Source organism: Mesoplodon densirostris, chromosome 2, assembly GCF_025265405.1.
Source record: "Mesoplodon densirostris isolate mMesDen1 chromosome 2, mMesDen1 primary haplotype, whole genome shotgun sequence".
NCBI classification, from domain to species: Eukaryota; Metazoa; Chordata; class Mammalia; order Artiodactyla; family Ziphiidae; genus Mesoplodon; species Mesoplodon densirostris.
In genome coordinates, this window is record NC_082662.1 from 78,364,515 (window position 1) to 78,382,051 (window position 17,537).

At 33.1% G+C, this 17,537-nt stretch overlaps 1 protein-coding gene across 2 annotated transcripts in view; it reads right to left on the reverse strand.

Moving 5' to 3' along the window:
• Nucleotides 1-1,363: 1,363 nt before the first annotated feature.
• The window catches only part of SELENOF (selenoprotein F), a 36,754-nt gene continuing 20,580 nt past the window's right edge, over nucleotides 1,364-17,537 (reverse strand). Inside the window, exons 3-5 of one of the 2 annotated variants that reach the window (XM_060090054.1) lie at nucleotides 12,778-12,841; nucleotides 4,736-4,785; nucleotides 1,364-2,239 (exon numbers count right to left, since the gene is read on the reverse strand). In XM_060090054.1, the coding sequence (XP_059946037.1) occupies nucleotides 2,108-2,239; nucleotides 4,736-4,785; nucleotides 12,778-12,841 (246 nt within the window). In that variant the 3' untranslated portion in view covers nucleotides 1,364-2,107. The remainder of the gene's footprint in view (nucleotides 2,240-4,735; nucleotides 4,786-12,777; nucleotides 12,842-17,537) is intronic. The other variant, XM_060090055.1, reaches the window with a different exon arrangement.

Below are 17,537 nucleotides of genomic sequence, written 5' to 3' on the forward strand. Positions count from 1 at the left end.
ATCCAAGGCCTTGTACTATCAAAGCGATGGCCCTCTCCATTACTATGGATGACCAAAAATAGACCACAGTTTGTTTGCCAGGACTTCTCATAGAATTTTTTCATTCTCAAGCTGGCTTAAAAAATGTCTTAAAATTTAAAATGACATGACATAAAATGCCAGTAAAGATGAATAATGGACATTTGCTAAATATTCTACAAACATTTTCTGGTAGAGTTGTCTTTAAGGCTTTCAAATATCCTTCATCAAGATAGTTTAATTCAAAATAAAAAATAAAAGTTTCCAGATTATAAGAATTTATCCTAAGACTGAGCTGACATAATAGGATATTAGACCAATTTGTTAAGTTAGTAAGGTTTAAATGACCTAAAGTCATTTGGATGAATGCTGCTCTTAGTGAATCACCCTTTAAGAAGTCACTTTCATCACATAGAAAGTTAAGCAAAGAAAAATCATTTAAAAATTTTGTTTTAATTTTTTAAATCTATTTTTATTTATTTATCTTTGGCTGTGCTGTGTCTTCATTGCTGTGGGCAGGCTTTCTCTAGTTGTGGCGAGCAGGGGCTACTCTTCATTGTGGTGCGGTGCGTGGGCTTCTCATTGTGGTGGCTACTCCTGTTGCAGAGCACAGGCTCTAGGCGCACAGGCTTCTGTAGTTGTGGCACACAGGCTCAGTAGTTGTGGCTCGTGGGCTCTAGAGCGCAGGCTCAGTAGTTGTGGCAAATGGACTAAGTTGCTCTGCGGCATGTGGGATCCTCCCGGACCAGGGATCGAACCCGTGTCCCCTGCATTGGCAGGTGGATTCATAACCACTGCGCCATCAGGGAAGTGGAAAAATCATTTTTAATAGCTCCTAGAAAACTATATATATATATATATATATATATATATATATATATATATATATATATATATATTTTTTGCTTGTACGCGGGCCTCTCACTGTTGTGGCCTCTCCCATTGTGGAGCACAGGCTCTGGACGCGCAGGCTCAGCAGCCATGGCTCATGGGCCCAGCCGCTCCGCGGCATGTGGGATCTTCCCAGACTGGGGGACGAACCTGCGTCCCCTGGATTGGCAGGCAGACTCTCAACCACTGCGCCACCAGGGAAGCCTCTAGAAAACTATATTTTAAGAGAAATTCCTTATATGATATAAATGAAAATGTGTTCATAAATGAAAGCACTTTGACAAATAAAAAAATCATAGACAAAATAGTATTACCCACAATAAGTTAAGACATTTTAAACAATGTAGACATTTTAGTGTTTTTAGCTTAACAAAAAAGGCTTATATGAAAAGAAAATGCACTGAGAAATATGTCATTTTCAAACATGGAAGAACAAATAGATTTCAAATTCAGATAGATTTTTGAAACGTTTTATTTATATTCTGGTCTTACAAATGATAATTTTTAACTTTACTCTTCTGTAAGAATGTAAAGCACAAAAATTTGCTAAATATCAGATCCACACAAATCCACAAAAAGGTTTTCTGTGTAGTCTTCATTAATGCGAATCTTTGTGTGAATGTTTCACTCTTACCGTAAATCTTGAATCTGTTTTACAATAATGAAGCCATACAGTTTTTATGCAGTGCATTCATTATAAGCTATAATGTTTCTATTAAAAGGAAAGCTGGGTAATACAAAAATATGAGAGGATCTGAGAAGCAGGCAATCTGTTGAGGCTCGGTATATCTTATTTGCTTTGTAGTTTTCTGTCTTCACTTTCAAAAAGCACACAGCACATGAGGCACAGTAATCATCTCCCTTATTAACCTCCCTAATTAAAAAATCTGTTGTTCGTAAAACTGGACCAATTATCACAAATTATCATTTGCATAATTAACCACAAGACTATTACAAAGCATTTTGTTAGTGGTATCAACAAATGGAGGATGGAAACTTATAAAAAATGGGTTTTGTTAAGCTTGCCAACTCCTTACATAACATGGGTTGTGCTGCCACTTCAACTTTTAATTAGATGTTTAATGCCTCACAGTAAAAGACTGATCAATGGAAAAAAGCAAAACTAAATTATTTTCTAGGTGCTGCGATATTTCATTTGACAAGGTAACAAAAGGATAGGACAAAATTTAAGCAAGATTTATATGCGTTCCAACTTTTCACTCAGGAATTCTTCTACACTGTCTGTGTTCCATTTGAGGATGCTTAGTTCTTCAGCAATGTTCCCATTGTCGTCCAAAAGCTTTAGCACAGGGTCTGAACCGCGAACATACTACAAAAAAGGGGAATATCATTTTCTGCTTAGAAAGAGCCTTTTCAGTTTCAACCAAAGTCCAAGTCAATTCAATCCAGCTTAATTAAATTTAATAGTAATAAGCTTTTAGACATAACATCACAACAGCTCTTAAAGGAAGTCTTTTAGAAAAGAGTGTAATGGGATTTCATCAAAAATGACAATTTAAAAAAATCACATTTTACTTCTGAAGAGAAACACCTGTTGGTATGAAGCAGTTTACCTGGGATTTAAGCTTATTCTTGAATGCAACAAGTATTTACTGCATACATGACACACTCCAACTCTCAAATGAGTTGAAAATCTAATGAAGGAGGCAGACAAGTTCAAAATATTGAATGAGAATGACTCTTAAGAGCCATGTTGAAATAGGCTGTGCATACAAACTATCAGACAATTCTGTATTGGACTTTCATTAGATTTCTTAAACCAAAGAAAATTTATTCTGTTGTAATTAGTTTATAATTCGGCTGGATTCCTGAATCTTCAGACCTACTAGTGGGTTCCAATATTTCACCAGAGAGCTCTGAGGAATTCTGACTCTGGGTAAATGTGATAATAAACCTGATCCCATTCGTTAAGTGATCAATCTTCAATGCTAAATTAAGGACCATGTAACTAAAAATGCAGCAGTGATGATGAAGGGAGCAGAGAAACTCAGCATTTATGCTTCAGTTTTTCTAGGTCTTCTAGAGTTGTGAACTTTAGAGATGGAGACAAGCTCTGCTGTGATTATTTGCATTTGGTATATTCTCAACCCATTTCTGGAATTTAGAAATTGGCCCCCTAAGCTAATAAACCAATAACATTACTACTAAAATCTTTTGGGTCAGTTTATCTACATAAATTATTCTTAAAAATTCAATTTTTTATTCAAAGACTCATTTTAGTCCAAAAATTAGAAACTACATAGCCCATAGTTGCAAAAATGTTCAAAATATTAAATCAAATCCAACAGTGTATAAAGAATTATATACCATGGCCAATTTGGATTTACTCCAAGTATGCAAAGCTGGTGCAAAATTTGAAAATGAATTAATGTCATCTATTACTACCAACAGGCTAAACAAGAAATCTTATACCAACAGATGCAGAAGAAGCATCCTGTCACCTGCTACAACATGGATGAACCTTGAGGACATCATGCTAAAGTGAAATAAGCCAATCATGAAAGGACAGATACTATACGATTCCGCTCATATGAAGTATCTAAAGTAGTCAAAATCATAGAAATAAAGTAGATGGGTGGCTGCCATGGGCTGGAGGCAGGAGAGAGGGGGAATTACTGTTTAATGGGTATAGAGTTCCAGTTTTGTGAGACAAAAAAATTCTCCATCTGTTGCACAACAGTGTGAAAATACTTAACACTACTGAACTGTACCCATAACATTTAACTTACCAGTACTGAAATGCACCCTTAACATTTAACTTACCATCTTAACTATTTTTAAGTTTTTCTTTTTTTACCATAATTAAAATTTTTAAAAGTGAGCAAAAGATCTCAGATACACCAAAGAAGATATACAGATGGCAAATAAGCATGTGGAAAGATTCTCAATTAGGGAACTGCAAATGAAAACAACAATGAGATAACATCACACACTTATTAGAATGGCTAAAATCCAAAACACTGACAATAACTCATGCTGATGAATGTGAAGCAATAACTCATTCATTATTAGTGGGAATGCAACATGATATAAGCATTTTGGAAAATAGTTTAGCTTTGTAAGAAACTGCCCAACACTCTTACTATATGATTCAGTAATCGTGCTCCTAGGTAATTACCCAAATAAGTTAAACGTATGTCTACACAAAAATGTACATAGCACTGTTGCTCATAATTGCTAAAAATTGGAAGCGACCAACATGTCCTTCCATAGATGAATAGAAAAGCAAACCATGGTATAACAGAATACTATTCATATTATTCAGCATTAGAAAGAAATGAGCTATCCAGCTACAGAAAAGACACAAAAGAACTGTAAACGCATATTAAGTTAAATCTGAAATCTGAAAAGGCTACGTACTGTATGATTCCAACTATATGACAATCTGGAAGAGGCAAAACTACAGAGACAGTAAAAAGATCAGTGGTTCCCAGGAGTTTGGTGGGGTGTGGAGCACAGGGAATTTTGGGGGCAGTGAAACTTCTGTATGATACTGTAATGGTGGATACATGACATTTGGTAAAACTCCTAGAACTGTACAAAGTATAAGCTCTAATGCAAACTATGAAATTTAGTTAATAATAATGTATTAATATTGGTTCATCAATTGTAACAAATGTACATCAATGCAAGATGTTAATAAGGGAACTGGAGGGTGGGGGGTGGGAGTACATGGGAACTCTCAAATCAATTTTTCTGTAAACCTAAAGCTGCACTAAAAAATAAAGTCAATTAAAATATCTGAATAATTTTTAATTAAAAAAAGAAAATGCTGGAAAAAAGGATCACATTAAAATTGCATTACCTTGATTTGTAGTCCTCTGAATAGTCTGGGTTTATCACTCCTGACGAAAGCTTAAAAGAAAAAAAGATTCAAATTGTTTACTTCCAAATCCAAGCTAGCTACAAAGATCAACACAAAAAGTAGAAATAAACTCAATAAATAAAAAATTAGATCCTATATGGAAAAACCAAGGAAACTAAAACACATATAAAATGGAAAGATATCCCATATTCTTCAACGGGAAGACTAAATATTTTAAGATGTTGATTTTTTCAAATTAATAAAAATCCCAAATTACAATGGGATTTTGAGGGCTTGACAAAATGACAGTAAAACTCAGCTATACAAATAAATGTTTGAGGGCTTCCGTGATGGCACAGTGGTTAAGAATCTGCCTGCCAATGCAGGGGACAGCGGTTTGAGCCCTGGTCTGGGAAGATCCCACATGCTGCGGAGCAACTAAGCCCATGCGCCACAACTACTGAGCCTGCGCTCTAGAGCCCACGAGCCACAACTACTGAAGCCCATGCTCCACAACAAAAGAAGCCACCGCAGTGAGAAGCCCACGCCCCACAACAAAGAGTAGCCCCCTCTCGCCGCAACTAGAGAAAGCCCGCACGCAGCAACAAAGACCCGATGCAGACAATAATAAATAAATTAAAAAAATAATAATAAAAGAATAAATGTTGGAGAATAGGGCAGTTTAGAAAAAGTAAAATACGGGAGGATTTGTTCAATTGTTTATTGAGATACTATGTGATACTTATACCAGAATGATAAAACAAAGAAACTGATTAGGAAATCTAGAGAGAGAAAAATACCTGGATTTTTTAATATGGTAAAGCTAGCAAACCATAGAGAGAAAAGAGAGAAAGATTATGTGTGCGTGCATCTGGGTGTGTGTGTGTGTGTTATTCAATAAATACTTTTGAATATCTATTGTATACCAGATAGCAGATATAAAGCTATATAAAACAGACAGAATTCCTGCTCTTACGGAGTTTATAGTCTGATGAGGAGAAAGATGATAAACAAGCAATCACATCACTGATAATTTCAGTTGTGATAAGTGTTTTTAAAAAAAAGATTCAGAATACTACCACAGCATTTAACACAGACAGCTTGGAATATGGAATATAAAATTCTTCTCTTATGCATGATCCTAAAGAAAATGCTTTATAGATGTGCCTATATAAAAATGGACACTCAGTACAGCAAAACACTACTATAAACAAAGTTAAAAGTAAAAATGACATACTGGGAAAAATTATCTCTTACACAGTATGCAAGAGAGCTTCTATTAATAAGAAAAAAATAAATACTAGGTACTAGAGAAATGAACTAAGGAGAGGAACATGTAATATACAAATAAAATGGTCACTAAACATTTGAAATAAATGTTCAATCTCACAAATAATCAAAGAACTGTCAAAACAATGAGGTAACCTCATTTGGAGTGGCAAAAGTTAAAAAGAATATTTAAGGTTAGACAGGGGGGTAGAGAAGATTTTGCCTGGGCTTAGTTGTGGGGGAAATATAAATGGACACATCCTTCCTGAAAGGTATTTAGCAAAATGAACCAAAAGTCTTAAAATGTGCATACTCTTTAGATCTGCAAGTCTCTTTCTAGGGACTTCTTTATTCTGAGGAAATAATTACACTATAATGCAAAGATATATAAGATCCTGCTAAACAAGTCTGGAGATCTGAAAATAATCTAAGTGTGTAAAAGGCTATTGGTTAAATAAATTAACATGGACCACTATGAAGTGAATCCAATCATTAAAAAATTATATTCATCTGTATTTAGTGATATAGATGCAAACTCATATATAAAGGTTTATAGATCAGTTTGTTCCCCATGGTTGTTATAAAAAGATAGATATATTGTTTTTATATATTTACACTAATGTTTTTATATATTTATCTATAAATATATATTTGCAAAGGAAAAAACCTAGAAGCATTGAACTAAATCTTTAAAAAAATTAAGTGAGAAAATATAAAATACTTAGCACAATATACCTAACAGTTCAAAACAATAACTATTATTTTAACAGGGGTTATATCTGGAGCATAGGGTTTGGGGAAGTTTTAAATAAATGTTTTCCTTTTTGGGTGGTTGTTGATCTACATTTTACCAAGTTTTTAGTAATGATCACGTCTAACTGTCCAAGTTAAAATATTTTAGAATACATTAAAAAAGATAAATACAAGTGGGATGTTTCATTTGGATACCTTAAATGAGGACAGTTCTTAATTCCAGTTCTGTTGTTATCATTTGCAACAGCCTCTAATTAGATTTTATAGTGACACACATGCTTTTGAGAACTTAGTTTTTAAACTTAGAATTAACTAGCAATAGCACTATAGACATGTTTCACTATGAAGATCTTTATATATGTGCATCTAGGACAACTAAACAAAGATTAGTAAATGCTTTTTAAGGTTTTGCAGGCTTGTTGGAAGACACTCAGATATCCCATCTAAACTTCCCCTACTAAATTTAGTTCAAAATAAAACTGATTATATTATTCTGGCTTATTAGAATATCTTCTCTATTAACTTCATCATTTAAGAGTTGTCCAATACTCCTGAATCCCCAAACAAAAATGAGCTTATGATATGCTGTTGCATTTTATAACCATTCCTTTGGCAAATGCTATATGCACATCTGTGCAAAGCATAATTTAATACACAGTGTGGTCACTACTACATAAGAAACTTCTCTGGAGAAAAGAACTATTCTCAAGTATTTTTTTTGTATCTATAACAGAACCTATAACCTTCTGTCATTCAGAAGATTTTTTAACAGGCCGGAATGAGGGAATAAATTGAAAAGAAATATTAAGATGAGTCACTAATGACTATTTTCATCAGTTCTTTTCTCTTCTCTCTGCTACGTATAAATCCACAAGCTCCTAATTTTGACTGAGGGGAATATCTATTAAATACCCTGTGGTAGCAAATCACATTTTACAGGCAGTAAATTCATCTTTTAAAATATATTTGAATACTTACTATATACACATGGCACTAGGATAGGCTATATGAGCATATAAGAGACTTGCAAAAAAGACCTCAGTAACTTATTTTACTAGTTTTCTTTCTGCTGTTTTAAAAATAACTAAGTGATATCAGTTTGGAGATTCCTAAAGAGATTAATTCAGTCACTCTATTTCAAGAAAATGTTCTCATGCTAATTTAATTATTTGTCAATTACTAAGGCAGATTTGTAAATAACACTTCAAAACGATCAAATATGCAGAAATGATTAGAAAACATTAAGTGGTAACATTGAATGTTTCAGTTTTGTCCTCAAGATTCTTATCAGCATGTCATTTGTGTAGCTGCCTAGGAGATCTTAGAGCCAAGTTTTGCTATATACACTGCTTAGAAAGTCATGGTACTCTTCTTATAAATCAGAGGCTCTTCAAAGTTAACTATGAAGAGTATTAAAAAATAAAAATTTATCTTCCTCCTCATTCCAAAAAGAGGATAAGTGGGGATGAGGGATAACAGGAAGGATATGTCTTGAGGTCAAAGAAAAATGTTTGAACTATGTTATTTTCAAAATCATAAACAAGTGAAAATATAGAGGCAAAATACACTTGGCTAGATCTAACAATGTACCTTTGGTCACATTACAAGTAGTCATACAATGTACTCTATTGGTTTTAAGATTTAATAAATAAGGGCTTATGGCAGGTACAATTAAGATTTGTGAACTGCCATATAAAATTACATGGAATGATAATTAGATGTTTTCCCCTTGAGTAGAAATAAGTATATTTGAATCAGAATATAAACAAAAATGTCATATCATACCCAGAAACAACAATACAAAGAGAAGAGCAGCAGCAACAATAAACAACAGAACTGAATTCTCAATTGTGCTCAGTGAAAACTACTGGGTATCGAAGAGTATTTCTAAAACAAGAATATTTACTTACAAACTATCTGGAGTGCAAAATCATGAGTCATTTGGGTCCTCCCAACAAGACAATTTAAAAGCACTTAAAAACGTTCAGAGAACGGCAATTTAAATAAGAGAATTTGGGGAGACTGGAGGTACAATAATGAAGACAAGACAAACTAAAAAGATTATGACTTTTCAGATCAGAATAATAAAGTCAGAAAAGGACTATTTGAAGACTATAAATTCATAAAGGCTATATAACCAATGTAAACACAGGCTTTTCACCAGTTTCCCATTTGTCAAAAGTGGAGCCACCTTTGAATTAGATAAATTTAGCAAATCCATTCATTCATTCAATAAATATTTGAATTCCTCTTAATGTGAGGTGCAGTGTTAGCAAGATTTGGGATACATTAGTGATTAAAAAAATTAAAAAATTCTGGGCTTTAAGGAGTTCCTAGTTTGGTAGAGGCAGAAGACCAGTAAATTAAATAAATACATTACAATATTATGTGGGAACTGCTATGGAACACAAAGGGGAGGGTCTAAAATTCTGTCCAAAGCCAATCCCAAAATAATGCTTGAACTAAATTTGGAATGAATAGGGGTTCGTCACAAAAATGGGTAAAGGCGTAAGTCAGTAAGAACATGCAGTGTGTGCAAAGACTTAGAGGTCAGAGTTCAGAGAACTGCAAATAGTTCTGCACATAAACTAGATATGTGAACCTAGAAAAGAGAATCCATGTCATGATAGGTCTTGTATACGATGCTGAATTTGACATTTATATGTGATGGGGAACTACAGGTAATTTTAAATAAGAGGGTCACATAATCAAATCTGTCTTATGGAAAAGGGTTTTTTTTTTTTTTTTTTTTTGTAGTTGTGTAGAAGAGAGAATAGAAGAAAAGGGAAAAGAGACAGGCAGGCCAGATAATAAGTAATTAATCCTTCCAGATAAAGATGCTAAAGGGCTGATTAAAATCATAGAGAAGGGCAAAGATATGAAGGTTTATTAAGGAGGGGGAAGAGACACAACTTGGTAACTAACTGGGTATAAAGTGTGAAAGAAATACTGATCATGACTCTCGGGTTTCATGCTTATACTTTGCTTGATGATACTGCCATTTGTGGAAACAGGGAAGAAGATGGTATACTTTTATCAGAGAAGAGGATTAATTTAGTTTTTGAACATGCTGGGTTTAACGCCTCTCTACTAAAAATGTAGGCCACAATCTACAGGACTGTTAGAAATGTAGAATCTCAGGATGCAAACCAAATTTACAGAATTACACTCTGCATTTTAACAAGATCCCCAGGTGACTTATATGTACATTGGTTTAAGATACTATGAGACCATGCAAGTGGAAACATCAATTTGCAGTCAGAAATATGATATCTAAAAAAAGAAAGATTTAATTTAAAGATACAGATTGGGAGTCATCAGGTGAACACTGCAGTTGAAACTGAGGGAGTGGGACATCATTCAAAAGAGTAAGAAAATAAGAACACAGACCCCGACTAACACCAATATTTGAAGTGTGGGTGGCAGATGAGATGCCAGGAAAGGAGAATAAAAAGACCTGTTCATACAAGTGAAGGGAAGAGTTTCAAATGCTAGAGAGTCATGTTATCTCATTTAATCCTCAAAACAGTCCTATAAGGTAGATATTAACTGATTTTACACCACCTATTAACCCATTTTATAAATGAGAAAATTGATGAAGATAGTGCTAATGAATCAGTATTCCTTCCAGCAAAACTCCAAGATAGCATCATAATCCTAGGCATCACTACCAGTCAACCAAAGTGGGTACGAGAGGCAAAAAGCTATTTGCTCTCAGTTCTACATTATTTTAAAATTCCTTTCTGTGTCTGAAGGTTTATGATTCTAATACGGAGGCTGGCAAACTATGGTCCATAGGCCATATTGGGCCTCCCTGATTTTATAAATAAAGTTTTATTGGAACACAGACACATGTATTCATTTAAATATTTTCTATGGCTGCTTCCATACTACAAAAACAAAGATCAATAGCTGCAGTGGAGACCTTGTTGCCTATAAAGCTGAAAATCTTTACTATTTGGACTTTTACAGAAAAAGTTTGCCAAGACCTACAAAATTAGGGAAAATTTACATTTTTTGATAGAGACAGACTACAGATATATCCTTATCATGGTAAGACTCATGCTTGAGAAGGAAAACATACTTACTTAACATCATTACTTTTGATGTCACCACAAGTGATAAAACACTAGGTCCAATATACAATGAGATGTTTTTATACATACTGACTTTCCTACTTAACCATAACATGGAAAATGAAAGTATTTTAGGAGGTATACCTGGAATTAGCTAAGGCATATGATCTGGGACTTTTTTTTTTTCCATAAACCCTGAGTTATTCAATGTGGATAACACATTTCAAATTTTAAATCCTTTTCTCTTCTGGAATAATTTAACATTTTTTTCTTCTGTTTTATGATGTGGCTAATTTAAATTAAGTAAACTTAAGAAAATGTATTACTTTCTCATGGGCTCTGAAAATACTGGTATTATACATAATTATATTAAATATGGTTATGGACTGTGGAATTAAACAATCTTTTTAATTTAAATAAGCTTGTACTAATTAAATATTTATACATAGAATAAAATCCAATGTTTCAAAAGGAAAAGACAGTATGACTACAAAAACCCACCAGTTTGATAATTTAACTATACATAAGAAATATATATATAGTTAAGTTGTAATCCAAGGATTAATAAACTTCACTCAATCTTTTAAAGACTGAACTAGCAACTGTAGAAATTATTACCATGGACATAAGAAAACCTGATATCACAAACAGGAGGGCTAATTGCAAGCTACTCTTGACCTTGTGAAAATATGAGTCACAAAAGATTATTAATAAGACAAGTCAGTAAATATGAATAATGAATATAATTAAAAAGCAAATGCCAAAACTTTTTAGGAATAAGAATGATCACATTATCATTCAGAGAACTAATATAAAAAAAGCCAAAACAACTCTGGTACAATACTGAGTTTAAGTGTTTGAAGCAAAATAAATCATACAGAGTAAAGAATTTTCTCCCTAAGCAGAAGTGGATGTTATATTCTGTACTACATCAGAATATGAGCTTATTCTGACAAAGAATGTATTTAATTAGATGTGCATCTGCTCTGGGTCTCATATAAAATGTCCCCAAGTCCCCAAGTTGCAATCCAAGGATTACATTTCCATGCCAAATGAGCAATATTTTATTATAAACAATTCTAGGTCAGCAATAAAGGTAATGTGCTAATATAGGCAATTTTATAAAATACTAAATCCAAAAAATTCTCTTGCCATTAAGTAAACAAGGCAAAAAATCATGGACAAGCAGCAGAAACAAAAACAAAATAAGGTATATAAATAGAGCACTTATGTATTTTAGTTAAAAAAAAAAAAACCCAAAAAACAAAAACACAACTTCATTACCTTCATAAAACTGATTTTCAGCTGACATGCAAGGATGGAATAGAAAAGCTTTAGTCTAAGTCTTTTTGGAGATACAGAGCTCCATTACTGTTTGTTGTCAACCAAAAGAATACACTTTCACAATTATCCTTTCACATATTTATCTTTAATTCCTTTCACATATTTACCTTTAAGGTGAAGATACACCTGTATGACCTCCTCTCTTCTACACCTCAAGTTCTATGGTAATTAATTTTCTTCTTGATGGTTTGTTTTTTGTACACGTCTACTCTCACTTAATGCAATTGTTCCTTAGGAGTTTTATATAAATCAGTTTACATTAAAAATATTATTTAGAAGGATTACACTTCCACCTGGTAAAAGAAAGGCTCTCATAAAATTTGTACTTAGGAAAGTCTCTTTTTTTAAGAAAATAATCACCTCATCATGTGCTGTATTTAAATTTCATATTTTATGCTTGCTTAGAGTCAAGTAACTTAGTATTCATCAATTATTATAAAACTCCACTCCCAGGAAGACAAATGTAGAGAAAATTCATATATTGTTGAGAAACTATAACCTTAAATATTCTTATTCTTGGGAGTATTTAATGAAATTATTTTTGTGAAATGTTGATCTTAAATTATTAACTGAAATTTTACTAGAGTTGATTTTATATACCTTGGACTTGAGGGAACCTCCCCAATTTTCATCCACAGACTTCAAGAATAGCTCCTGCATACAGCTGCAAAAGGAAAAACAGGAGTTTAAAAAACTGGTTAAAATTTTAAAAATGTAGTTATAAAATAAAATTTCATAGCACAAACATTACAGTTAAGCAGATATACAGATCAAACAAATGTCAGAAGAGAAAATGGAGGCCTAAGGGTATTAAATAGTTGAGGAGTTCAAGCCCTACATGGAATATTCTCAAACTTAGCCAAAAAGATTGAAGAAGATACAGAAACTTGACAACGAACTTGAATAGGTAAGCTGTCCTAGGAAGTTCTTCACAAAATTTTAAAGACTTCCCACAGTTTTTTTAGGATGCTAAACTGAACCCAGGTATGTATCCATGTATTCAACATAATGAGAATTCTTTTTGGTTGCTTTTAAAATTAAGTGATCAATGTTTTAAAACTAAACAGTATAAAAACCCAATACCTTTAAAAAGTAATTAGAGTACTAAGTAAAGATATTACAGAAAAGCCAGTAAAATCTCATTATAAAGAACATAAATGCAAATATTTCCCTTAATGAAATTCAGCTGAAATGGTAAACACTGCTTCTCTAGCTATAGAACCTGCATGTTCTCTTTATAGTAAAAGCTCATTATAAAAAACTCAAATGCAATTATTTTATTGCAATGAACTTAGCTGAAACAGATTTAGTAGTAAACATCACTTTTTTTGTGTAGGTAGGGGAATGCTGTGACTCCGAGAAGGCAGACAATCATAAGAACATACTATATCCATTTTATTTCTTCTTAGCTTTTAGACTTTTTTTAACTTGTAGGTCCAAGAGCTAAAGATGGATTTTACTTTTCAAGTTCTAAAATAGCACAAAAAATCACATGCACTATGCATGTTTATTTTAGACACTTTGGCAAACACAGAAAAGCACAAAATAGAAATTTAAAAATCACCTTAATTCTAACTCCTCTCAAAATAATGACTTTTAAAAAACATTTTGGTGATTGTGGGTAGGTCAGTAAAGTTCTTAAGTTTTTGAGGGGCACAGATACTGAGAGTCTGATGGAATTTGTTTTAATTCAGGCTACTCATGGACTCTGAAACCACTGATGGATTTCAGATTAAGAACTCTGATGATCTCTAAGATTTTTAAATAAGATTTGGTTAATCTTGGTTAGACACCCCCCCCCCAAATCTTTAAAAGTATAAGGCCATATTACCAATGAGCTCATAAAAAGATGTTTCACATCTCTAATCATTAGGGAAATTAAATCAAAACCACAATGAGATACTACTTCACACTCATTAGAGACTATTATCAAAAAAAGAGAAAACAACAAGTGGTTGGCTAGGATGTAGAGAAAATTGAATCCTTGTGCACTGCTGTTGGGAATGTAAAGCGGTGCAGCCGCTGTGGAAAACAGAATGGTGGTTCCTTAAAAAATTAAAAATAGAATTATATGATCCAGCAATTCCACTTCTAGGTATATGCCCAAAAGAACTGAAAGCAGGGACTGGAATAGTTATTCGTATACCAATTATTATTCTCAATAGCCAAAAGGTGGAAGCAACCCAAATGTCTATTGACAGATGAATGGCTAAACAAAATGTGGTATATACATACAATGGAATAGTATTATTCAACCTTAAAAAGGAAGGAAATTATTACACATGCTATAACAAGGATGACCCTTGAAAACATTATGCTGAGAAATAAGGCAGCCACAAAGGATAAATACTTTTTGATTCCACTTATTGAGGTATTTCGAGCAGTCAAATTCAGAGACAGAAAGTAGAATGATGGTTGTCAGGGATTGGGGGGTGAGGAGTGGGGAGTTATTGTTTAATAACTGTGTTTCAGCTTGGGAAGATGAAAAAGTTCTGGAGATAGATGGTGATGAAGGTTGGACAACAATGTGAATGTACTTAATGTCAATGAATTGAACACTCAAAAACAGTTAAAATATTTAATTTTATGTATATTTTACCAGAATTAAGAAAATAAAAAATATAAGGCCATATTAAAATTTGGTTATTAGATTTATCTTTTATTTCCAAGTTTATGATCCCTTGGAAACTCTAAGTGGAGATTCCATTACCTGGAAATACGATGGCATTTCTCTACACCACTGTTTCCCAAAATTCTTCATATCTTGACACACTGAAAACGGTAATAATTGTTTGGAGCACTAGGGTAAAAGGAGGTGGCTGCTTATAACTGGAGATGACTAGCCTGGGGCCCTTGCTCACCCCAGTCTCCATTTGGTTGTCCCAAGGACTGAAGGATTCAGTATCCTAGCATACTTGTAACCCATTCTCTGCACCACAAAACACGAACTGATTAATTAAAAATATTAGAAACCTATTCTTTTAATGAATAGGCAGCTCAGTTGTGAGCTTCTCAAGGAAAATTTCTGTTGACCTCCTACTCTGTTAGGGACTTTCCTAGTAAACTTCCACAGAATTCTGCTCTTATCATAATGTACTATAAATAGCCTATAACTTGACTGTGGACAGGAAATGTCTTATAATTCCCCCCAGAACTGGACACAAAGCTGTTGTTCAATATGTGTGTGCTGAATGGACAGAACTGTTCATTTAACGGAATTAAATGACTCTTTTTTCATCGTGTAACTTTAAAAATATTTCAAGTTCCTTTCACATACTTTGTAGATGATGCTTAGTTCCAGTCTAGGGTAAACAAGAAGAAAATGTAACTCAAAGCTGCCTAACATCATTAAAGTCAAATTCTAAAAGCATTAATTTGTGATGCTAGTTCAGCATTTTATTTATGATTTGTAGTGTTCATAGGAAAACACTTGTTTTTCGCAGTGAATAAATATGCTAAATTAACTACAAATTGTGGTAAATTTTCAATGCCTTATAAAGTATTCATAAGCATCTTTGGCAACACATACATTCATACACAAGGAAATATATGCTACTTAGAATTTATCAAGGGCATGAAGTATGAAAGGATTAAAAAAGGTTAAAACTTGAAATTTCCTTGAATTTCACCTTTAGCATTTTTACTTTTTAAAGTAACATCACTGGCATACAAAAATGCTGACCTTCAAACATTTGCGGAAAAATAACAATAGAAGAAAAATCAAAGAAGCAACAAGTTATATAACTTTTATATAGCAAACTTATATTTTTGATACTAAGTTGGTAGGCCTCTTTTCTATATGCATTAGAGAAGCCTTATTCGTATAGACAATCTAACTCTTGGCACTATTCCATTAGGATCATATTATACTAGCCCAAATAATTTAAATGGAAATATACAGATACCTTTAGAAAAATATGAAAATGATGCACAAAACTGAATTTGCCCCTTGGGAATTCACACCTATTTCCATATTACTCATTACTGCTAGTTTTCCTAAACTTCTCATAGTGTCCTCTGGGTGGGAAGCAGAAATATCTAACTACCTCAGCTCTATAACTAATTTACCTTATTTGTAACAGGGTCTTTGAATATGCTAATTTCCCTCTCATTTAAAAATAAGTGATTTTTAATTTATTATTCTTAAAATAAATTTCAGGTTTGTAGTTAGCTAATATTTTTGCAATTAAAAAATATATTTTAAGCATTACCAAGATTATTATTTATACCTATCTTAATTTTAAATTCTGTACAATTCATATATTTTCCTAATATTTTGGGACAATGTACTCCCTTCATTGTTGAAAGACTTCCCTGATAATTTACTTTTGGAATATAATGATTCTTTCCCACCTGACCAACCTCTTGTTATAAAATTTTAGTAAGGCTTATAATGAGGTTTTCCCATATAGAAAAAGGCCAAAACCTTTATTTACTTTGTGGTGATAACTTTGCTATAAGTCTATGTTGCTATAAAATGGATCAGATTAACAGCAAGACAAAAAAACTGGTCTATGCTGTTTTCTACCAGATAGCTAGATTCCTAGATAAGTTAACTTATAACACCAAACAAAGGCAACACATGTGAGTTACGTATATTTTCTAAAGAATTTTTTAGAAGTGTTGTATTTGTTAACTTTTACTGCCACCATCATACCACCACCATCACAACAAATCTGTAAACCTGGTCCAAGTCAGAAATATTCTACTACTTTCCAATACTGAGCACTTAATATATTTCTGTTGGTGAGGACACCCATGGCTCTGAAGAAACATGACAGTAAGAAAACCTTGAAATAGCTAATTATTTGAACTAAGTCAAACTAAATATCAAATTTTCATACAGCATGGTATTGTTAAATTAAACAAGGAGGCCATCACATTGAGGTGGTTCTAGGGCATTAGCAGCCTATGTAACCAAACCGAAACCTAAGCCTATAAACGCTTCAAAGTTAAGAAATAAAACCTAAAATAAACAATCACAAATAGCCAACTAGGCTTTCCCAAAAAAGGCAACCACTTAAGCTATAGCCAATCAAAAATTTTCCTTGCTTTGTTTCTGCATCTTATCCATAAGTTTTGTCCCTAATTCCTGTTGGTGGGGCGCTCCTAACCACTTCTAGTTTGGTGTTACCCAATTTGAATTGATTTTTGCTCAAATTATTAAAAATGTTCATATACCTCAGTTTATCTTTTAAGGTACAGTGAAAAGAGCTTAAGTTATAAAATCAAATGTGCATGCGGGTCCAATTCTGGTTCTGTGACTTACAGGCAGCAAGTCATTCTCTTTGAGCTTCAGTTTACTGTCTGAACAAGAAATATTCCCTACCTTCCAGAGTTGCTAAATGGAGTTTTAAAAA